At 45.9% G+C, this 24,933-nt stretch overlaps 1 protein-coding gene across 1 annotated transcript in view; it reads left to right on the forward strand.

Annotated features, from left to right (window-relative positions):
• LOC126481704 (serine protease snake-like) overlaps positions 1–24,933 on the forward strand; it is a 171,911-nt gene that overhangs the window by 108,428 nt on the left and 38,550 nt on the right. Inside the window, exons 4-5 of the mRNA XM_050105653.1 lie at positions 2,631–2,746; positions 12,492–12,748. Coding sequence (XP_049961610.1) covers positions 2,631–2,746; positions 12,492–12,748 — 373 coding nt within the window. The remainder of the gene's footprint in view (positions 1–2,630; positions 2,747–12,491; positions 12,749–24,933) is intronic.

The raw sequence follows: 24,933 nt of genomic DNA on the forward strand, positions 1-24,933 counted from the left end.
GCCGGCGCCACTTGAGTGGACTCTGGCGTCAGAGCTGCCATAGATCGCCACATATCTAGTCCAAGCACCGTGGATAAGTGCAAGCAAAAAGTATTACCTGAAAACAAAAAACAAAAATGGAAGAGCGTACAGGAAATTAAATTTTAATAGTGTTTCTTTTTCATGAAACTCGATGCAAGGTGGGTGGTAACACGGCAAAAAAGAAAAAAATTGACGAAATTGAAAAGAATAAGTTAAATATCAGGTTACCTTCCGTTCAGAAGGCTGTTGCACGCAGCGACTGTTATATTGACTTGTAAATAATAGATTTGAGCTATCAGTCGTCCTTTTGAAATTTTATTGGCAGATCTAGATTTCAGCTAGAAACTAGCCATTCTCAATGCACAATCATTTTTGATGAATGCATGTAATGCCTGGTGGTCGGGCTTCATGCACAGTTCATTGAATATTCAATAATCCATAAAGTGTAACTCTTCAGGCTTTCCCGGCCATCTAATGACATCTTGGGTTGTCAGCTGTTCTGCCGGATATCAGCGTCGTACTTGCACGATATTTCGGTCACGTAGCTCGTGGCCTTCATCAGGTGCGACCTGAGACTGCTCCTCGAGTGGACCTGGTCCAGTATTTATACCTATGGCCTTCCCCCTCCGCCAACTGCTGCAGGCGCTTCCTCTGTGGTCCGCGCCCATTCCCTGCGACCTGCTGGAGCGTTGCTGCTCCGTTTTCCGTCCGCTGCGGTTCTAGGTGTTCCCTCTGCGGTCCCCGCCCACCACACCCGCTCCAGCACCTGATGAAGGCCACGAGCTACGTGACCGAAATATCGTGCAAGTACAGGGTGTTTCAAAAATGACCGGTACATTTGAAACGGCAATAAAAACTAAAAGAGCAGCGATAGAAATACAGCGTTTGTTGCAATATGCTTGGAACAACAGTACATTTTCAGGCAGACAAACTTTCGAAATTACAGTAGTTACAATTTTCAACAACAGATGGCGCTGTGGTCTGGGAAACTCTATAGTACGATATTTTCCACATATCCACCATGCGTAGCAATAATATGGCGTAGTCTCTGAATGAAATTACCCGAAACCTTTGACAACGTGTCTGGCGGAATGGCTTCACATGCAGATGAGATGTACTGCTTCAGCTGTTCAATTGTTTCTAGATTCTGGCGGTACACCTGGTCTTTCAAGTGTCCCCACAGAAAGAAGTCACAGGGGTTCATGTCTGGCGAATAGGGAGGCCAATCCACGCCGCCTCCTGTATGTTTCGGATCGCCCAAAGCAATCACACGATCATCGAAATATTCATTCAGGAAATTAAAGACGTCGGCCGTGCGATGTGGCCGGGCACCATCTTGCATAAACCACGAGGTGTTCGCAGTGTCGTCTAAGGCAGTTTGTACCGCCACAAATTCACGAAGAATGTCCAGATAGCGTGATGCAGTAATCGTTTCGGATCTGAAAAATGGGCCAATGATTCCTTTGGAAGAAAAGGCGGCCGAGACCAGTAGTTTTTGAGGATGCAGGGACGATGGGACTGCAGCATGGGGCTTTTCGGTTCCCCATATGCGCCAGTTCTGTTTACTGACGAAGCCGTCCAGGTAAAAATAAGCTTCGTCAGGAAACCAAATGCTGCCCACATGCATATCGCCGTCATCAATCCTGTGCACTATATCGTTAGCGAATGTCTCTCGTGCAACAATGGTAGCGGCGCTGAGGGGTTGCCGCGTTTGAATTTTGTATGGATAGAGGTGTAAACTCTGGCGCACGAGACGATACGTGGACGTTGGCGTCATTTGGACCGCAGGTGCAACACGGCGAACGGAAACCCGAGGCCGCTGTTGGATCACCTGCTGCACTAGCTGCGCGTTGCCCTCTGTGGTTGCCGTACGCGGTCGCCCTACCTTTCCAGCACGTTCATCCGTCACGTTCCCAGTCCGTTGAAATTTTTCAAACAGATCCTTTATTGTATCGCTTTTCGGTCCTTTGGTTACATTAAACCTCCGTTGAAAACTTCGTCTTGTTGCAACAACACTGTGGTCTAGGCGGTGGAATTCCAACACCAGAAAAATCCTCTGTTCTATGGAATATACCATGTTGTCTACAGCACACTTGCACGTTGTGAACAGCACACGCTTACAGCAGAAAGACGACGTACAGAATGGCGCACCCACAGACTGCGTTGTCTTTTATATCTTTCACATCACTTGCAGCGCCATCTGTTGTTGAAAATTGTAACTACTGTAATTTCGAAAGTTTGTCCGCCTGAAAATGTACTGTTGTCCCAAGCATATTGCAACAAACGGTGTATTTCTATCGCTGCTCGCTTAGTTTTTATTGCCGTTTCAAATATACCGGTCATTTTTGAAACACCCTGTACGACGCTGATATCCGGCAGAACACCCGACAACCCAAGATGTCAATACATAAAGTATTTTATACGCTGACGTGGTACGACACCTGGAAGACATTTTAATCACGGCTGTGGTTGTTAAAAACACTGTATTGTTCACGGTAAGCTGCAGTTTCAGTGAGTTGCACACCACGGGGCCTGCGAGTATTGCTGTGTGACCGCTCTGACTTGGGAGTCAGTGACGACAGCCGGCGTGTTGCGGTGCGCTGTTGCAGGCGGCGCTGGGCTACCTGCGGCGGGGGTCGGAGCGTCCGTCGTGGCTGTGCGGCGGCTCCCTCATCAGCCAGCAGTTCGTGCTGACGGCCGCGCACTGCTGCACCAACAGGGTCTGGTGAGTGGCGCGTCGCCTGGCGCCAGCGGCCTCTTGCACGTTCCCTGTCGTGAAGCGTTTCAGGGTGGGCCAGTTACGTGTACATAATGCTCCACCAACTTGAAGAGTACAAACGATCCGCAATGCGGAGAAAAACGATCTGATAATAAGGTCAAAGAGTAGTTACCAGTCATCTAATCGACCAAAACTTTCCAATTAACGATGTGCTTGCCACACACGGTGCGCTCCATTAATAGCGCCAGCAGTTGGCTTGACGCCAGTAACCTGTCCCACTGCGCACTGCCTGCCGTGAAACGTTCCACGGAGGGCCACTTAGATGTATTAGGGTGTGCTTACAAGTACAGTGTGTTTCAAAAAGAACTTTACGGTTCTAAGAATTCATATAAATTTACTGAAAGAAGATATACATCTGTGTTTCGTATCTTAAACCAATTAGGTTTTATGTGGTTTCCTTTGGTTATCCTACACACGTCCCATCACAAGTCAATTTCTTCCCTAATTCGCTGTAGCATTGTAGGTGTAACTTGCTCAGTGGTGGCGTAAATTCTCGCTCTGACAAGGGAACCTCCCCATCGCACCCCCTCAGATTTAGTTATAAGTTGGCACAGTGGATAGACCTTGAAAAACTGAACACAGATCAATCGAGAAAACACGAAGAAGTTGTGTGGAACTATGAAAAAATAAGCAAAATATACAAACTGAGTAGTCCATGCGCAAGATAGACAACATCAAGGACCGACTGAACACAGGAGCGCCGTGGTCCCGTGGTTAGCGTGAGCAGCTGCCGAAGTACGGGTCCTTGGTTCAAGTCTTCCTTCCAGCAAAGACTTTAATTTTTTATTTTTAGACAATTATCAAAGTTCAGGCACTCACACATAATCAACTTCGCTCTCCAAAATTCCAGGACATGTTCAGATTTTCTTGAACATATGCAGGATTTGACGGTCTACACACGAAAATTTGAACACGTAAAAACATATGTTTTGACAGAGCACAGGGAAAAGTGTGCGAGTGTGAGACTTTTGGATTCATTTGTTGCAGTTTATGTGACAAACTCTTATGTTTTCTTCACTTTTTTAGGAGTAATTATCATATCCACAAGAAAACCTGAATCGGGCAACGTAGAAGAATCTTTTTACCCATTCGCCAAGTGTACAAGTTAGGTGGCTCGACAACATATTCCTGTCATGTGACGCACATTCCCTTACCAGTGTCTATAGAATATATCAGACGTGTTTTCCTGTGGAGGAATCGGTTGACCTATGACCTTGCGATCAAAAATTTTCAGTTCCCATTGGAGAGGCACGTCCTTTCGTCTACTAATTGCACGGTTTTGCGGTGCGGCCGCAAAACACAGACACTAAACTTATTACAGTGAACAGAGACGTCAATCAACGAATGGATAGATCGTAACTTTGCTAAAATAAAGAAAAATTTATCGCTTGAGTGGAGACTTGAACCAAGGACCTCTCGTTCCGCAACTGCTCACGCTAACCACGGGACCACGGCGCTCCTCGTCTCGAAATGTCCATGATGTTGTCTATCTTCGCGTGGACTACTCAGTTTGTATATTTTGCTTATTTTTTTCATAGTTCTACACGACTTCTTCTTGTTTTCTCGATTGATCTGTGTTCGGTTTTTCAAGGCCTATCCACTGTTCGAACTTATAACTAAATCTGAGGGGGGTGCGATGGGGAGGTTCCCTTGTGAGTTCAGGTAGAGAAGCCGTCACAGGAAGTACAAACACGATATCTTTGAAAGATCCCCACAAAAAAAAGAATCAAGTGCTGTCAGCTCTGGGGAATGTGGGGGCCACGCAACTGGAGCATCATGGCTAATCCATTGACCTGGAAAGCGGTCACTGAGAAAATCCCGGACGACAGCCACGTAGGGGGGTGGTGTACCATCTTGCATGAAGTAAAAATTTCGTTCATGATCATCCTCATCGATATGTGGTATCAAAAATTGTTGTAACATATCCAGGCACACTACCCCATTGATGGTTCTCCCTGGGAAGAAAAGGGACCGTGTACTTTGTTCTTGCTCAATGCGCAAAAAACGTTCCGTTTACGGCTATCACGAAGATGTTGTAATGTTTGATGTGGATTTTCACTGCCCCAAATCCTACAGTTATGTGTGTTAACCTTGCCACTTAGTGAAAATTCGACTCGTCAGAAAAGACGATTTTGTCCAAGAAATGTTCATATTCATGTAATCGATTTAGCATATCTCCACAGAAATTCTTGGGAGCTATTTTATCCGTGTCTTTCATTAGTTGCACGATCGTCAATCTGTATTGTTTCAAATGCAAACAGTTTGTCAACACACGCCAAACTGTCGTATGTGGGATTTGCAGTTCGCGAGATGCACGCCGGGTCGACTTCTTAGGGCTGCCGACAAAGCGCTGTCTCACTCCCTCAATGACGTCGTCAGATGTGCCTGGACGACCTGATGGTTTTCCATGTTAGATAGATACACAGACAGATTAGTACTTGTTCCATAGATAATGAATACGACACTTCGTAATGATATGGAACTTGTCAGATTAATAAAAGGTGTCTGTACAAGATACTACATTACACAAAATATTACATGACACTTAATATTTTTAATTTTTTTGTGGGGGTTGGGGAAATTACCCATCCTTCTAGGACATTACTTGAATTTTTTTACGACTGGTGTCAACGTCAGCATTAACAAACGCGGTATCAGGTAATTGTCATCTCAAGAGCTATCGAATTCAAAAAGTATACAGTTCTATTTTAAACAACGTACTGGGTTCAGTATCTTCATTGATATCAGCGCTAAAAACATTGACCAAGCGAAGAAAAAAAAAAATACGTACCCCTCGAGGCTCTAATATTTGTCGAAAACTGCGTTTCAAAATGTGTAATCGTTCACGAAATAAAAGAGGTGTTATGTCTTACGTGACTCACCCCATATAATATATAAGACGCCTCACCGCGAAGGACTTATCCGAATAGGACGGAAATCGGTTGATGTGATGAACATATTCAGACAAACAGATATTACAGTTTCATAAAAATTGAGTGATTTATTCAAGAGACAGCCGCGCGGAAGGGTCCAACATTAGGCCACCGTCACATCCAGAAATCCCACAAATCTCGATAGTGCACGATTCGAGTAACCGTCAAATTGGACGCCAACAGTGAGGTCCCACTAAAAAGACTGTCTGCTGTATCATACAAGCGCGTGGCACCACTGTATCCTTCATAGTGATCACTCAGCATTTGACGCTGTTCGTACCTATACACGGGGTGTACCGTAAATACTGCGGAAGTGGAAAGTGCTGTTGATATGTGGTTTTCACAGAATGGATTGGAAGTCAGGGACTGGTATTGTTAGCCAATCAACAGTTGTAATCATACTTATAAAGCGTATTTTTCTACAGAAATACAGCCGCACGGGGTAGCCGTGCGGGGGAGTCTTCTCATGGTTCGTGCGGCTCCCTCCCGTCGGAGGTTCCAGTCATCCTCCGAGCATGGGTGTGTGTTTGGTCCTTAGCGTACGTTAGTTTAAATTAGTTTAATTAATGTGTAAGCCTAGGGACCGATGACCTCAGCAGTTTGGTCCCATAGTCCTTACCACAAATTTCCAACTTACAAACACGCATTTTTTAAATCGAACGATACCTGTTGATATTAACAAACTAAAAGTAGAGTAAATAAGAATGCCAGTAGTGTTTGTTGCAAGATAATAGTGCGGGTCGTTTACGAGATATCGGATTTTGATAAGTTCCCACAGCGATACTTGTATAATACCTGTGACTATAAACAGTGAAGAACAATACAGGTGCGTACACTGGTTATGTGGATGCTAACCAGTTACGAGACAACTGAACATTGTAGACTGTGTTCTTAATGAGTACCGACAGGGGCAGTACAAGATGTCGGAGCAGGCTGCAGACACGTCGTTGTGTACCATCAGGTGGAGCTGGCGTGTTCCTGTAGACAGCGTCTTTCAGCTTCGTCCACACAAAGAAAGTCTACATGGGCTGAACCGTTATCATGTTGGTACCAGAGGTTCCTCCTAGTGTGAAAAGGAACGTCATCTAGCAACTGTGGAAGATGGTCTTTTAGGAGGCTGCCATACTTGTGCAAGTTTAGTGTTCCGTCTATGAGAAACGGGTTTATGAGCTGATGGTTCATTATCCCCCACCACACGTTTACACTACATGTAAGCTGACGTTCCACCTAACGAAGCCAGCGGGGATTGTCAACAGACCAGCAGTGCATGTTTCGGCGGTTTACCTGGCTACGACTTGTAAATGTGACTTCGTCACTAAACGAGATACGTGATACATCTAGTGTGTGCTGTACCCATGAACAAAACGTCTCCATGCAGCTCTTGATGAAGAGAAATGTGATAGGGATGGAACCTATGTCGATAGAGAATGGGTAGGATCCTTGCCTCACTCATGCTGATTTCATGGGAGCTAATGTGTGGATCAATTAAAAAACAGCAGCAAGAACATTAATTCCCCCCCCCCTCGCCTGTCATTTCCTTCTGTTAGGTTGTGTAGATGTTACACTGCCACTTCTACATAACTGACTGATAAATAATTGTCGAGATGGTTGACGTATATTGGGTTATCTTACCGCATAAGCGAGCAAGAAACGACTGCATTGTTCCTAACTCCCTATACACCATGAGCATGTCGGCTTTTTCTGCACTGGTAAACACTATTTCCCACTCACGAGCTACTGCTTGTTGTGTCACACACTAACTGACTGGGAAGTCGCGTTTTACTCGAGAAACACACAAGTACACTGCAAGCAAACAAACAACGTCGCACCTAGAAGAATGGCAGAAAAAGTGTCGGTGCGTAAACTTTTCAAAATACGATATCTCGTAAACGACTCACACTAATATCCTCCAACAAACACTACTGACATTCTAATTTGGTTCAAAGGGGTCAAATGGCTCTGAGCACCGTGGGACTTAACATCTGAGGTCATCAGTCCCCTAGAACTTAGAACTACTTAAACCTAACTAACCTAAGGACATCACACACATCCATGCCCGAGGCAGGATTCGAATCTGCGACCGTAACAGCCACGTGGTTCCGGACTGAAGCGCATAGAACCGCTCCGCCACTCCATCCGGCTCATTCTAATTTATCCTACTTTTAGTGTGTTGGTGTCAATAGGCACCGTTCCATTTAAAAAAGTGTATGTTTGTACAAAAAATACACTTCCTGTATGTTATTACCATCTGTTTATTGGCTAACCCTGACTACCAGTTCATTCTGTGAAAACCGCACATCAATAGCACTTTCCATCTCCGCAGTACTTGCGGTGTAAGTTTTAGGTGATTCACCCTGTATATCCTACCAGGTCTGGTAACAACACTAAGACCTGTGTTGGTCGTTCTGCGCAGAGAACTGCAGCTCTGATTATTTACGTTCTCACAGAACATGTTTACGTGTAGGAAGTTGCACAGAAATACAAACGTCTTCTGTGTGCTTCACTTTTTTTGTCTGACACAATATTGTGAACAGTAATGGAGAAGAAATAAAAACTTTGAGGTTCGCCGATGACATTGTAATTCTGTCAGAGACAGCAAAGGACTTGGAAGAGCAGTTGAACGGAATGGATGGTGTCTTGAAGGGAGGATATAAGATGAACATCAACAAAAGCAAAACGACGATAATGGAATGTAGTCGAATTAAGTCGGGTGATGTTGAGGGTATTAGATTAGGAAATGAGACACTTAAAGTAGTAAAGGAGTTTCGCTATTTGGGGAGCAAAATAACTGATGATGGTCGAAGTAGAGAGGATATAAAATGTAGACTGGCAATGGCAAGGAAAGCGTTTCTGAAGAAGAGAAATTTGTTAACATCGAGTATAGATTTAAGTGTCAGGAAGTCATTTCTGAAAGTATTTGTATGGAGTGTAGCCATGTATGGAAGTGAAACATGGACGGTAAATAGTTTGGACTAGAAGAGAATAGAAGCTTTCGAAATGTGGTGCTACAGAAGAATGCTGAAGATTAGATGGGTAGACCACATAACTAATGAGGAAGTATTGAATAGGATTGGGGAGAAGAGAAGTTTGTGGCACAACTTGACGAGAAGAAGGGATCGGTTGGTAGGACATGTTGTGAGGCATCAAGGGATCACCAATTTAGCATTGGAGGGCAGCGTGGAGGGTAAAAATCGTAGAGGGAGACCAAGAGATGAATACACTAAGCAGATTGAGAAGGATGTAGGTTGCAGTAGGTACTGGGAGATGAAGAAGCTTGCACAGGATAGAGTAGGATGGAGCGCTGCATCAAACCAGTCTCAGGACAGAAGACCACAACAACAAACAACAATGCTCGTACTTGAGAGACTCCTGCCTTTGCATTTGACTATTTTGTTCCTTAGAGCGATTTGTTGAGTCCTAAGTGCCAGGAAATTATGAGCGGAGCCACAAATCTCGTCCGTTACGTAAGCTCGTATGTTTTTTCACTAAACGACTGTGCGGAATTGTATCAACTGCCTTCGTGAAGTCACGGTGTATGGCACCAACCTGAACACACCTCTCTTGATTTTATGGACGAACAGAGCGAGCTAACATTCGCAAAATCTTTGTTTGCAGAATCCACATCTATTTTTATACAGCATATGTTCGTTCTTCAAAAACGTAATATAAAAGTGGATGTTCCACATCCCCGCCTAAAGCACTGGATCGATTTCAACCCAACTTGTTACACATGTGGCTTACTGTTTGGAAGGAGTCAGTGTGGGGGGCAAACCGTACCCCTCTCAAAGGGGTGGGGGTTGGGATGAAAGCCGGCCGGGGTGGCCGAGCGGTTCTAGGCGCTACAGTCTGGAAACGGGCGACTGCTACCGTCGCTGGTTCGAATCCTGGCTCGGGCATGGATGTGTGTGATGTCCTTAGGTTAGTTAGGTTTCAGTAGTGCTAAGTTCTATGGGACTGATGACCTCAGACGTTATGTCCCATAGTGCTCAGAGCCATTTGAACCATTTGTTGGAATGAAAAAGCAGCGTAGCTCACGACGCGCAAATAGCCCGACTATCCTCATCGATTATTTGAGAATGAGTATTCAGTGACTCGAAACCAATTTTACACATAATTTCAAACCTTTAAGAGACTTTTCTCGCGGACACCGCGAACAGAATGATAAAAGGAATAAAGTTTATCGCTTAATATATTTTCGCTGTTAAGGCAGTAAATCTGGTGTATCAGGAATGACCTTTTAATTTATTACGTATTTATTACCAACTCTAAACGCAAAATATTTTTCCGACAGTATTTCCATAAACCACTAAATGTACTTGAAGAGTATATCATTGTACGACACATATCACCGGAGGTATGACGTCATGAACAATGAGATACGGCAAAAATTGCCGCATCACACATGACGTTTTAATTTAAAACTTCTTTACCACTCAGTACAGTAGCAAAACTTTTCGCAGGAAGTATCGAAATGTATCGAAATATAGCACTGGATGTACCTGCAAAATTACATGAATGTATGGCATATAGTTCAGGAGATATGACGTCATATGCATTGAGCTGCCTGAAAACAAAACTGCAGGGTGAAATGCGGTAGAGCTGTGAAATATGTGTACAAAGATGCTTGAAATTTGTTAAACATATGTGAGATGTGCATACGTGGGCAAAGCCGTTGGTTAAAAGCTTCTCCTAAACCCATCAAATGTTCAAATGTGCGTGAAATCTTATGGGGCTTAACTGTTAAGGTCATCAGTCCCTAAGCTTACACACTACTTAACCTAAATTATCCTAAGGACAAACACACAAACCCATGCCCGAGGGAGGACTCGAACCTCCGCTGGGACCAGCCGCTCACTCCATGACTGCAGCGCCTCAGACCGCTCGACTAATCCCGCGCGGCCCTAAACCCATGCATCTGTGTAAACCAAACTTGGTACACATATTTACACATGGTGACAATTATTGAACTAAATGAAATGAAGTCGTCATAACTTCTGAACGGTTTGCGTTAGGATGATCAAACTGCACGGTCAGCCGCGGGCACGATGGGAATTAGTAAGCACACTCATAGTTTGGTTTAGAGATGAAGTACACTTTCATTTGGATGGGTTCGTCAATAAGCAAAATTGTTACACTTGTGGGACTGAGAATCCGCATTTCCCAATCGAGGAGTCTCTTCACCCTCAATGGGTAGCTGTGTGGTGTTCAACGTCCAGTCGCGAAATAATCGGTGCGATATTCCTTGACGTCACGGCGACTACCGAGCACTTTGGGGACCGCATTCTGGCTCTGGAGGCCACTTGCGTGGGCCTCGATTGGCCGCCGTATTCTCAGGATCTGAATACATGCGACTGGTTTTTGTGGGGCTATATTAAAGCCAAGGTGTACAGCAGTAACCCGAAAACCACTGCTGAGCTGAGAACAGCCATTCAGGAGGTCATCGACAGCATCGACTTTCCGGCACTTCGGCTGGTCATGTAGAATTTCCCTATTCGTCTACGCCACAACTTCGCCAGCGATGGTAGGCATACCGAACATGTCATAACCTAAATCCAAATATCTGTAGTGACGTTTATATGTTGAATAAAGTGTGTGCATGTCGTAGTTTGTAATATTGTTCAATAGTCCGCAGCTCGTGGTCCTGCGGTAGCGTTCTCGCTTCCCGCGCCCGGGTACCCGGGTTCGATTCACGGCGGGGTCAAGGATTTTCTCTGCCTCGTGATGCCTGGGTGTTGTGTGATGTCCTTAGGTTGGTTAGGTTTACGTAGTTCTAAGTTCTGGGGGACTGATGACCATAGATGTTAAGTCCCATAGTGCTCAGAGCCATTTAAACCATATTGTTCAATAATATTGTACTTGCTATTTGGAAAAAAATATACTGTGAGAGTAAGATGCTGAAACGTACTGGGGTGGGGGTGATAACGTGGAGAGCAAAGGGTGGAACAAGAGATGGAGAAAGAGAGGCAAGGAGGAGATGGACACAGCTGTGGGGGAGCAGGACATTGATAGAAAGATGGAGAGGGGAAAATGGCACAGAAAGAGAATTGGGGAAAGATGAACAGAGATAGGGGAGAGAAGGAAATGAACAAAGAAATGTAAGAAGAGATGGAATGAGAGAGCAGGGAAGAAGAGATGGGCAGAGAGAAAAAGCAGGAGGAGATGGGCAGTGAGAGGGTGAGAAGGAGAGGGACAGGGAGAGAGGGAGGAGGAAATGAGCAGAGAGAGGGATGCTGGAGGTGGACTTAGAGAGGTGAAGGAGAAGATAGAGGGGGAAGAGGGGATGCTTTTAGATGGGGGAAAGAGGAGTTAGAGTGAGGCGAATGGAGGAAATAGACAGGGGAGGACGAGATGAAGAGAGAAAGGGAAGAGGAGGGGGAAAGAGATGGACAGTGGGAAAGGCAGAAGGGCAGAGAGAGGGGGAGGAAGGAATGGATGGAGAAAGGGAAGGAGGAGGATGTAGAAGAGAGAGGGGAGAGGAGCAGATGGACAGACGGATAGTGAAAAGCAAGAGGAGGAGATGTGTAGCGAGAGGTGCAGACGGAAATGGACAGAGACTGGAGGAAGGATGACATGGACTAGTAGAAGACTGGAATAAATACATAAGCCAGGCATCACCAGATAGCTAGTATAGTGTCAGAACAGTACTAAATGTATAGAGGTGAGCACGATGTCTTTGGTGAAGGCTGCAGCTAGGCATTTGCCTCGTGTGTGGGCTGTCGGCTGGTGCAGAGTACGGGAGATGCCCTTTTACGGCGCAGGAAGTCTCCGTCGGTGGTGCAGCTGGGCAGCACGTGGCTGGGCGAGGCGCCGCCGGCGGAGGGCCGGGTCGGCGTGGAGCGCGCGCTGGTGCACCCGGGCTTCCGGCGACCCGCCTTCTACCACGACGTGGCGCTGCTGCGGCTGGAGCGCAAGGTGGCCTACGGCGAGAGCGTGCTGCCCGCCTGCCTGCACGGCGAGCCGCGGCCGCCCCCGGGCCCGCTCACCGTCGCCGGCTGGGGCGCCACCGACCGAGCGGGTGAGTCGGGGGGCGGGCGTCACTCACTTCACTGGCCAAAATACCAACAAACTGCTCTCTCTAAAAGAGCACGCTCTTTCCTAGAGAGCGCCGTGGATCTACACCTGCATGGATACTCGGCAAATCACATTTAAGTGCCTCGCATAGGGTTCATCGAACCACCTTCACAATTCTCTATTATTCCAATCTCGTACAGCGCGCAGAAAGAATCAACACCTAAATCTCTCCGTACGAGCACCGATTTCCCTTATTTTATCGTGGTGATCGTTCCTCCCTATGTAGGTCGGTGTCAACAAAATACTTTCACATTCGGAGGAGAGAGTTGACGATTGGAATTTCGTGAGAAGTTTCCGTCGCAACGAAAAACGTCTTTCTTTTAATGATTTCCAGCCCAAATCCTGTATCAATTCTGTGATACTCTCTCCAATATGTCGCGATAATACAAAACGTGCTGCCCTTCTTTGAACTTTTTCGATGTACTCTGTCAGTCCTATCTGGTAAGGATCCCACGCCGCGCAGCGGTATTCCAAAAGAGGACGGACAAGCGTAGTGTAGGCAGTCTCCTTAGTAAGTCTGTTACATTTTCTAAGGGTCCTGCCAATAAAACGCAGTCTTTGGTTAGCCTTCCCCACAACATTTTCTATGTGTTCTTTCCAATTTAATTTGTTCCTAATTGTAATACCTACGCATTTAGTTGAATTTACGGCTTCTGGATTAGACTGATTTATCGTGTAACCGAAGTTTAACGAGTTCCTTTTAGCACTCATGTGGATGACCTCACACTTTTCGTTATTTAGGATAAAAAAAAATGGTTTCAATGGCTCTGAGCACTATGGGACTTAACATCTATGGTCATCAGTCCCCTAGAACTTAGAACTACTTAAACCTAACTAACCTAAGGACATCACACAACACCCAGTCATCACGAGGCAGAGAAAATCCCTGACCCCGCCGGGAATCGAACCCGGGAACCCGGGCGCGGGAAGTGAGAACGCTACGGTACGACCACGAGCTGCGGACTTTTAGGGTCAACTGCCACTTTTCGCACCACTTTTTTCTAAACCGTGTTGCAGTTTGTTTTGATTTTCTGATGGCTTTATTAGTCGATAAACGACAGCGTCATCTGCAAACAATCTAAGACGGCTGCTCATATTGTCTCCCAAATCGTTTATATAGATAAGGAACAGAAAAGGGCCTATAACACTACCTTGGGAAACGCCTGAAATCACTTCTCTTTTACTCGATGACTTTCCGTCGATGACCACGAACTGTGACCTCTCTGACAGGAAATCGCAAATCCAGTCACATAACTGAGACGATATTCCATAAGCACGCAATTTCACTACAAGCCGCTTCTGTGGTACAGTGTCAAAAGCCTTCCGGAAATCCAGGAATACGGAATCGATCTGAAATACCTTGTCAATAGCACTCAGCACTTCATGTGAATAAGGAGCTAGTTGTGTTTCACAGGAACGATGTTTTCTAAACCCATGTTGACTGTGTGTCAGTAGACCGTTTCTGTCGAGGTAATTCATAATGTTCGAACACAATATATCTTCTAAAATTCTGCTGCATATCGACATTAACGATATGGGCCTCTAATTTTGTGGATTACTCCTACTACCTTTCTTGAATATTGGTGTGACCTGCGCAACTTTCCAGTCTTTGGGTGCGGATCTTTCGTCGAGCGAACGGTTGTATATGGTTGTTAAGTATGGAGCTAATGCATCAGCATACTCGGAAAGGAACCTAATTGGTATACGGTTTGGAGCAGAAGACTTGCTTTTATTAAGTGATTTGAGTTGCTTCACTACTCCGAGGATATTTACTTCTACGTTACTCATGTTGGCAGCTGTTCTCGATTCGAATTCTGAAATATTTACTTCGTCCTCTTTTGTGAAGGCATTTCGGAAGGCTGTGTTTAGTAACTCCGCTTTGAAGCACTGTTTTCGATAGTATCTCCATTGCTGTCATGCAGAGAAGGCATTGATTGTTTCTTGCCGCTAACATACTTCACATACGACCAGAATCTGTTTGGATTTTCTGCCAGGTTTCGAGATAAAGTTTCGTTGTGCAAACTGTTATAAGCATCTCGCATTGAACTCCGCGCTAAATTTCGAGCTTCTGTAAAGGATCGCCAATCTTGACGATTTTGCGTCTGTTTAAATTTGGCATGTTTGTTTCGTTGTTTCTGCAACAGTGTTCTAACCCGTTCTGTGTACCAAGGAGGATTAGATCAGTCGTTTGTTAATTTATTTGGTATAAATCTCTCGATTGCTGCCGATACTATTTCTTTGAATCTAAGCTACATCTGGTCTACACTTATATTATTAATTTGGAATGAATGGAGATTGTCTCTCAGGAAGGCGTCAAGCGAATTTTTATCTGATTTTTGAATACGTATACTTTTCGCTTATTTTTCGAGGGTTTGGGGATTACAGTATTCAATCTCGCTGCGACAACCCTGTATTCACTAATCCCTATATCGGTTTTGATGCTCGTTATTAACTCAGGCTTTTTGTTGCTAACAGGTCAAATGTGTTTTCACAACCGTTTTCCATTCCCGTGGGCTCATGAACTAACTGCTCGAAATAATTTTCAGAGAGTGCGTTTACCACAATTTCGGATGATATTTTATGCGTGCCTCCGGAATTAAACATGTATTTTCGCCAGCATATCGAGGGTAAATTAAAGTCACAACCAACTATTATCGTATGAATCTGGTACGAGTTTGAAATCAAGCTCAAGTTTTCTTTGAACTTTTCTGCAACTGTATCATCTGAACTAGGAGGTCGGTAAAAGGATCCAGTTATTATTTTATCCAGTTTGCCAACAATGACCTCTGCCCATACGAACTGACAGGAAGCATCTACTTCAATTTCGCGGCAAGTTAAATTACTTGTGACAGCAAAAAACACGCTACCGCCAACCATGTTTAGCCTATCTTTTCGGAACACCATTAGGTTCTTCGCAAAAATTTCGGCTGAGCTTATATCCGGCTTTAGCCAGCCTTCAGTGCCTATAACGCTCTGAGCATCGGTGCTTTCTATTAGCGCTTGGAGCTCTGGTACTTTCCCAACACAGCCACGACAATTTACAGCTGTTATACCAGTGGTTCCTGTAGCTACGTTCTTCCTGTGTTCAGCCTGCAACTTTTGTGACTGAAGCCCTTCTTGTGTTTTCCCGAGACCCTCTAGCCTAAAAAACGGCCTATCCCACGCCACACAGCCGCTGCTACTCGTGAAGCCGCCTCCTGCGTATAGTGGATACCTGACCAATTCAGCGGAACCCGAAACCCAACCACCCTTTGGCGCTAGTCAAGGAATCTGCAGCCTACACGGTCGCAGAACCGTCTGAGCCTCTGATTCAGACCCTCCACTCGGCTCTGTACCAGCCCACAGTCGGTCCTGTCGACTATGCTACAAATGGTCAGCTCTGGTTTCATCTTGCAAGCAAGACTGACAGTCTTTACCACCTCTGTTAGCCACTCGAAACCAGAAAGAATCTCTTCTGATCCAAAGTGACACACTTCATTGGTACCGACGTGAGCAACCACCTGCAGTTGGCTGCACCCTGTGCTCTTCATGGCATCCAGGAAGACCATTTCCACATCTGGAATGACTCCACCCGGTATGCACAAGAAGTGCACATGGGTTTTCTTACCCACCTTGTTAGCCAAGTCCCTTAGAGACCCAATGACGTGCCTAACATTGGAGCACCCAACTACCAATAATCCCACCCTCTGCAATTGCCTGGATCTTGCAGGCTGAGTGGTTTCCTCTGAAACAGGACAGGCGACAGCATCTGGCTCAGCGACAGTACCAGCCACAGACAGCACTTGGAACCTGTTTGCTGTTTGTCAGACAAACCGGGGAGGCCTTACGTGCGGCCGTCTGGGAAGTCTTTCGTCTCCTGCATCGCCCCAGGGTGACCTCCCACTCGACCACAGGTGAGAGGTCAGCCTCAGTGCGAGCAGTAACTGGGTTGGCCACCGGTGAGGACCGATCGGAGGACTCTGACGCGCTGGACGTCTGTTGGATCCCCACGGCCGGCCCACAGCAGTGGTGCCCATCCACTGCAGCCTCGAGCTGTGTAATCGAAGCCATCACAGCCTGCAGCTGAGAGCGCAGTGTCACCAGCTCGGCTCGCATCCGCACACAACAGTCACAGTCCCTGTCCATGCTAAAGACCGTGGAAAACTAAACTGTTCAGATAAACGGACTATCGGCACGTGCTGCGCAACTCTACTGTTAGACCCTGACGTATAAGGCACGAACTGTGTCTAGTAATACGCAGATATTCAAAAACCTAACTACCGATGCACTCAAGTGAAACTAAGTACTATTCCCCTGATTAGGAACTTTTAATATGTCACAAACGAAAACGCGAGAACTGTGGCTAGTAGATGTTAAATTTACACGCAGAAACACAAGAAACTAAACTGTTAAAGCACACAGATGATACAATAAAATTTGCTCCTGGTTAGGAACTCATAAATGACACAAAAGCGTTTACTTATCTGTTGCTGCGTCTGTCGCGGTCGGCTACCGCTGCCTGACTGATGGAATCATCTCGCTCGGCTTGGAAGTTTCTGTTGATGCATTTCACGTGTTTTTTAAACTCCACATTATGCGAAACACAGTTTCTTTCTCTTTACCCAACCAGACAAGTTTAGACAACTATGTATCATCTTCTGTGGGTCAAATTTATTCCTGTAGAACATAATACGCAGTTTATCGTCGTTTATATATTTTAGACGTAAATACAATAACATGTGCACTTTGTTTGCTTTCTTTCGATAGCTTACCTGCAAATTACCTTCCTAGTGAAAATGCACTTTTAGAGGCCGTTTTTGGTACTGTTTTTGTCTTTTTTCCGCCAGCCGGTGTGGCCGAGCGGTTCTAGGCGCTACAGTCTGGAACCGCGCGACCGCTACGGTCGCAGTTTCGAATCCTGCCTCGGGCATGGATGTGTGTGATGTCCTTAGGTTTGTTAGGTTTAAGTAGTTCTAAGTTCTAGGGAAATGATGACCTCAGATGTTAAGTCCCATAGTGCTCAGAGCCATTTGAACCATTTGTCTTTTTTCCAGCATGTCATCCGCATAGCAGTCATGAAGAAATCTGTGCGTTTTCGAAGTACATTTCCATGCTTTGTGGTTATGTATGTTATTGTACGAGGGTTACTCAGAAAGTAATACACTGCATTTTTTTCTCAGCCGAAAACAATGCTACGAACAAGAAACTTTACGTATGTATTATTTGAAGTCTTCTTAGTGAGCGCGCGAAGTTTTCGGCTCTTCCGACAGATAGCGTAGCTGCGGGACAGTTTCAAAATGGTGTCTGTAGGTGATGTACGTTACAAACAACGTGCATTCTTTGAATTTATCACTGCAGAGAAAGAAACTGTGGGGAATACTCACAAACGCTTGTGCAAAGTCCTTGGAGCATCTGCTGTCGACAGAAGTACAGTTAGTACAATTTTGGTAAACATTTTTGGAAAACAGTGATCAATTAATTGTTGTATTTTGACTAAAGTTCAGTCTTGATCACACCATTTATGTTTTAATCATATAGGTAACCGGTTTCGGTTCTTTTTACATAACCATCATCAGACCCATGGCTCCTTTAGGATGGTAGGCGGAGCTCTCCTCAGCTGCAACTAGATCAGTTGACTTCGTAGCAGCTGAGGAGAGCTCCGCCTACCATCCTAAAGGAGCCATGGGTCTGATGATGGTTTTGTAAAAAGAACCGAAATCGGTTACCTATATCATTAAAACATAAATGATGTGATCAAGACTGAACTTTAGTCAAAATAGTACAGTTAGTGTTTGGGCACGGAGGGTGAGGTCATCAGAAGGCCCTTCGGTGGAGCTCCGCGATTTACAGCGGTCGGGTGGACCATCCACGGCTATCACATCCGACCACCCTGACCTAGCCCCCTCGGTCTTCCACCTGTTTGGGCATTTGAAGGACCCCATTCCTGGAAGACATTTTGAGGACGACGTGCAGGTGATTCACACAGTGAACCACTGACTGCGCCGCCAGGACAAGGACTGGTATCGCTGGAGGAAGCCCATACAACGGGATGGAGTATCTACTGTCACTTTAAGACTCTGAAGTGTTCAGAATATCCAGAATGAAATTTTCACTCTGCAGCGGAGTGTGCGCTGATATGAAACTTCCTGGCAGATTAAAACTGTGTGCCCGACCAAGACTCGGACTCGGGACCTTTGCCTTTCGCGGGCAAGTGCTCTTCCATCTGAGCTACCGAAGCACGACTCACCTCCGGAAGTTTCATATCAGCGCACACTCCGCTGCAGAGTGAAAATTTCATTCTGGAAACATCCCCCATGCTGTGGCTAAGCCATGTCTCCGCAATATCCTTTCTTTCAGGAGCGCTAGTTCTGGAAGTTTCACAGGAGAGCTTCTGTAAAGTTTGGAAGGTAGGAGACGAGATACTGGCAGAAGTAAAGCTGTGAGTACCGGACGTGAGTCGTGCTTCGCTAGCTCAGTTGGTAGAGCACTTGCCCGCGAAAGGCAAAGGTCCCGAGTTCGAGTCTCGGTCGGGCACACAGTTTTAATCTGCCAGGAAGTTTCATGTTCAGAATATCTCGTTTTGAAATTTTTGTATGTTTGGCCTGTGAAGACAGACTGGGTTGAACTACAGGTTCGTTGATAGGTTCCAGCTTTGGAGAATTTGTCTGTGGAGGTTCTCTTAGTGTAGTTATTTCTGTACTGTGTTGTCTGTGTGGAATGATATTCGTGGTCCATGTTTCTTCATGATGTTCCCTATACTGTGGGCGTTTTTGTTGCAGTATGTTAGTATGGTGTAGGACTGTTATCAGGCCATCACGCGGCCCTCCGCCACTGGTGCACTACACGGCGGCGATGTCTGTAGTTTGGCATATCGCAGTACGGTGGGTCGATGTCGAGGTATGGCAGAGTGGCAGAAAAAAGTCTTCGTGCTTGGACGCGCACTTCACCACACCCCAAGTGCAACTGTCCGATTTGTTGGTGTGTCAGTGTGGACTGTCGACCGTGTCTACACGGAACGGTGTGCCACCCTCTGCCATGTAACGCGGCGTAACAACAGCCGTCGTAAAGGGACCCTAGCCGCTAAGGACGGCAGGCGAGCGCCCCGTGTTGTCGATGACAATTGGTTTCAAACTCGACAAGAATTGCTGCTGTCCGTTAGTGCAGGTCCATGTCAATCGATTTCTGAGCAAACACTGCGAAGGGTGTATGCAGCGAACATTTGCAGTCGGATACATCGCTACGCATTTCACTGCTTATCTTAGTTAGTGATTAAATAACTGAAGGTTTTCAAATCACAGTACCAGTATTTACAGCTGGATCACAACCAGAGAAAACTCACCCTGAATATTTTCCTTATGAAAATATATAATAATGTCTATAGAATGCAGTGTCCAGTCCTGAAGGGATAAAATTTGAAAAGAGTTTTTGCTTGAAATCTATAACGAAATTTTCCTTGAAGAAATGTAACTTTACACTTAGGACCAGAGTGAATTCGACAAGATGTTTGGCAGCAATCACTTTTCCAATCAAATTAACTAAACTTTTAAAACAGAAATGAAGTTACTCGTATCGACTTATTAAATATAGTCTAAACTTGACAAACTATATAAGTCACATTATCCAATGAATGTAGCAATGCAAGCTTTCATAATTTTTACTTAGTTTTCGTATTAAAGGAGACGGTAAATTTTATTCTGTGACAGACACTTTTTAATTAATGAAGTGTTAATGTAAAGTTCTAGATAAATGGACCTAAAGTGCTTTTCAAAGACGGCAACACAATTTACTGTTATTATTACTGTACTGTTTAAAAAATACATCACCACACTCTCTCTAATATATCTGTCTCTCCTGCAACAATGTGAAACATAAATTTGAAAGTCAAAAGCTTGCCCTTGAGTCACAGTGCAATTGGGAGTATTATGCATGTCAGGTGGCGTATAAGTCTTTGAACACTGCTTCATGTACCTCTGGCGTGACCCATTGGAACACAAAATTTTGCCCGGAAATAACTTGCATCGAAGGCTAAATCTATATGAGACGACGCACTACTAAGAAAGTCGCTAAACCGCCGACTTCTTCGACACACAGCACCAAATTTCTGCACAAACATCAGCTTCACGAGGAGCGCGCTTCTACGTGAACTGTTTTCAAACATTGCGTGGCAGCTACTGTGTCCTCCGCTGTCCGCCAGGTGCGCACCTCAACCAAAGGAAAGCTGTCCCAGGTACAGAAAGGCGGTTTAAAAGGAGGAGCAGTTAAATGGAACAGAGGTTCCCTTAGTTTGGTTGAAGACCACACCCTTTTCTTTTCCATAACTTAGTTTTTCCTCAGGACGAGAACAGACATTTACAATTTCGATTAATGAAAATAGTTATATGCAGAAATAAAGTTAATGTAATAAGATGTTAAGTACCGTACACAGTAGTTTCACGGAACTGGTGTATCGATATTAGTTCGAAACTTCCTGGCAAATTAAAACCCTGTGCCGGACCGAGACTCGAACTCGGGACCTTTGCTTTTCGCGGGCAAGTGCTCTACCAATCGAGCTACCCAAGCTGTTGGTAGAGCACTTGCCCGCGAAAGGCACAGGTCCCGTGTTCGAGTCTCGGTCCGGCACAGGGTTTTAATCTGCCAGGAAGTTTCATATCAGCGCACACTCCGCTGCAGAGTGAAAATCTCACTGTCGATATTAGTTTGTTTTTGTTACAAACAAAACATACAAAAAACTAAATCTAATGTTGTTCCTTTGCAAGCTGTATCAGTTGATTTCAGTGAGCAACTATATGTTCCGATTAACTGTCACTTTGAAGTCTCTTTGTTATTAGTTTTTGATACCTCTGGTAAAATGTTGGAGTTTCGATATGAAGTTGTTGCATCCACGTTAGCGAAACACACAACCTCAAAACTGATAATTGCAAGCGGTCACCAATTAATCGCAACATGTGCTCGGAACAAAACAAGTGGTGACTCACGCTGCTTGTCACTCATCACTTTTCCCCAAAATGTCAACTGGACTACTTATAAACTGCCCAAAAATATGTTTTGTTTCACCCCCTTGTCTGTGAGCATGTGTGTGTCAGCTTAGATTCAATAGAAGCAGAAAATCAGTGGCACACCTTATAAAAGCCCGCCCGGCTAGCCGCGCGGTCTAACGCGCTGCTTCTCCAACGGGAAGGCGTGCCGGTCCCCGGCACCAATCCGCGCGGCGGATTAGTGTGGAGGTCCGGTGTGCCGGCCAGCCTGTGGATGGTTTCTAAGGCAGTTTTCCATCTGCCCCGGCCAATGCGGTCTGGTTCCCATTATTCCGCCGCAGTTACACTATGTCGGCGATTGCTGCGCAAACAGTGTCTCCACGTATACGCGTACACCATAATTACTATACCACGCAAATATTTTGGGTGCACTTGTCTGGTATAAGACGTTCCCGCGGGGGGGTGGGGGGTGGGGGTGGGGGGTGGGGGCCGTCCACGGTGGAAGGGGGCGAATCGCGCAATAACCCTGGGTTCGGTGTGGGGCGGCAGTGGGGTTGTGAACCGCTGAGGGCTACCGCGGGTCAAAGACTCTCCGTTGTTTCTAGGTCCCCGGTTCAATATACAATACCCACACGCGCCTTATAAAACTAAGAACGTAGCTTCACCATTTAAGAAAAACAAAACAATAGTAAAAATAAAGACAGTCTCCTTCGAAGTGCACTTCTTTGACATTAAACCTGCAGCTGAGTGAGATTTGGTACTACGTTGATCCACCACGTGCGCTGCCCAAGAGATTCCAACCTGTTGCTGCTGCATCACCGCCAGTGACAGGGACCCTCGTGTGGTCAACGAGTGCGTGACTGATGAATGACTTCAGTCGCTACGACAATACTAGGTCACAACTCAGCACTTCGTATTTGCATCCAGAGGCCGAGGTCGACGTGCATTGAAAGACCTAACGCAGTTCCAATGAGGGCAGTTTGTGGGGGCCCGACTAGCTGGAGCGTCAGTAACCGTGACAGCCAACTTACTGAATGTTTCAAGAGCAACTGTTTCAACAGCCATGACAGCCCACACAAGACATGGAAAGCTACCGTCGTCTAAATGTTATAGCGGTCGCAAGCCAAAACTAAATGCACAGATCGTCGTACGCTAACAAGAATTGTGTCAAAACAACACAAAACCATGGCAGCTAAAGTGACTGCCGAGCTCAACAGCCGTCTTCGAGACCCCGTATCTATCGACACTGTCCGCCGACAACTACACTGCTGGCCACCTAGATGCAACACCAAGAAAGACAAGAGGTAGCACAACAAAATTTATTTTGTAGATAACATGTTGACCAAGTATCAAATGATTACGTTTACAGACGTCTGTGACATGTGGTTCCTGCCAGAATCAGTAGCCAGAGTAGCCGCCGTTGTTGGAGATCACCGCTGCCACACGTCTCGGCATTGTGTCAAAGAGACGTTGGATGTGTTCCTGGGGTACAGCAGCCCAAGCAGCTTCCACACGTTGCCAAAGATCATCTGGTGTGGCAGCTGGGGATGTAATCTGGGTCACTCGTTGAGCAACCATGGACCACATGTTTTCTATCGGCGAAAGATCCGGAGAGCGAGCCGGCCAGGGAAGCAATTCAATCTGGTTATTGACGAAGAACCTTTGGACAATGCGTACCACGTGTGGTCGCGCATTATCCTGTAGAAATATGGCTGTGGCCGAGCCCTGAAGGTAAGGAAGGACAACTGGCTCCAGCACCTCGGATATGTAGCGCCGGCTATTGAAAGTACCGGCAATGCGTACTAGAGGCGTACGAGAGTAATATCCAATACCGCCCCATACCATAATACCCGGTGCAAGACCAGTGGGGCGGTGCATAATGCAGCTGTCCAGCATCCTCTCTCCACGGTGTCTCCACACTCGAATCCGACCATCGTGGTGCTGCAGACAGAAGCGTGCCTCGTCAGTAAAGACAACGTCATTCCATTCTGCCGTCCACATCCGTCTGTCATCACACCATTGGCGACGGAGACGTCTGTGGTTCTGCGTCAATGGTAGACGAAGCAATGGACGTCTTGCGGACAGACCACTCTGCTGTAAACGGCGTCTAATGGTACGCGCAGACACTGGATGATGCGTTACAGACGCAATGTGCTGTGCTATGGTTCGGGATGTCACTGAGCGATCCGTCACTGCCATGCGCACAATTTGTCTATCAGCACGTGCAGTGGTGCACCGAGGTGAATGCGATCGACCACGTCGGTCCGTCGTACCCTCCTGTATCCAACGGTCACACATCCGCATTACATTTCTCTGTATGATAATCCACAATCTCGGTAAGCCACTATCCTTCCTCTGTCGAACTCGGATACTTGATCAAAAGATGTTCGCTGTTCTCTACGAGGCATAACTGATCGTCTTGTGAAACAACCACAAGGTAAACACACGTGCCGAACGTACACTCGTCGAAATCGCCAAGTCTTAAATGGCGCTATGAGGTGGCGCCACAGGCGCGCGTGATGTGCGTCTGCGCTGAAATTCTAATCAGTTGCATATCTCATCGCTGCAAACCCATGGTGTAAATTTCACTTGATTCGGATGCTTCCTTCAGGGTGTTGCATTTACGGTGGCCAGCAGTGTACATAAAGCAAATATTCACGGACGAGCTGCTGCACCGAAACCCTTAGTGCCCACAACCAACGCAAAGAAGCGTAAAACACGGCTGTACAGTGGAAACACGTCATACGGTCCGACGAGTCAACGTTTTCGTTATTTCCAACATCGGGCCGGGTTTACGCCTGGAGAACACCAAAAGAAGCTTAAAATCCCGATTGCTTGATTCCAACGCTTAACCATGGAGGTGAGAGTGTGATGGTGTCGACAGCTCCCATCATTACTCTCAAAGGCCGTGTTACAGCCAACGATTATGTGAACGTTTTAGGTCATCAGGGGCAAATGTTGTTGTACCATATTTCAGGACGATAATGCATCCATTCACACAGCCAGGACAGTACAATCGTGGTATGAGGAGCATGCAGCTGAAGTGCAGCGTCTTCCCTGGCCAGCACAGTCCCCAGGCTTGAATATTATCTAATCCTTGTGGGAGCTATTGCAGTGCAGACTCCAGAGCAGATTTGTGCCTCCCTCGTCATTACAGGAATTGGAAGAGGTTCCC

Source organism: Schistocerca serialis, chromosome 5 (assembly GCF_023864345.2).
Source record: "Schistocerca serialis cubense isolate TAMUIC-IGC-003099 chromosome 5, iqSchSeri2.2, whole genome shotgun sequence".
Lineage (NCBI taxonomy): Eukaryota > Metazoa > Arthropoda > Insecta > Orthoptera > Acrididae > Schistocerca > Schistocerca serialis.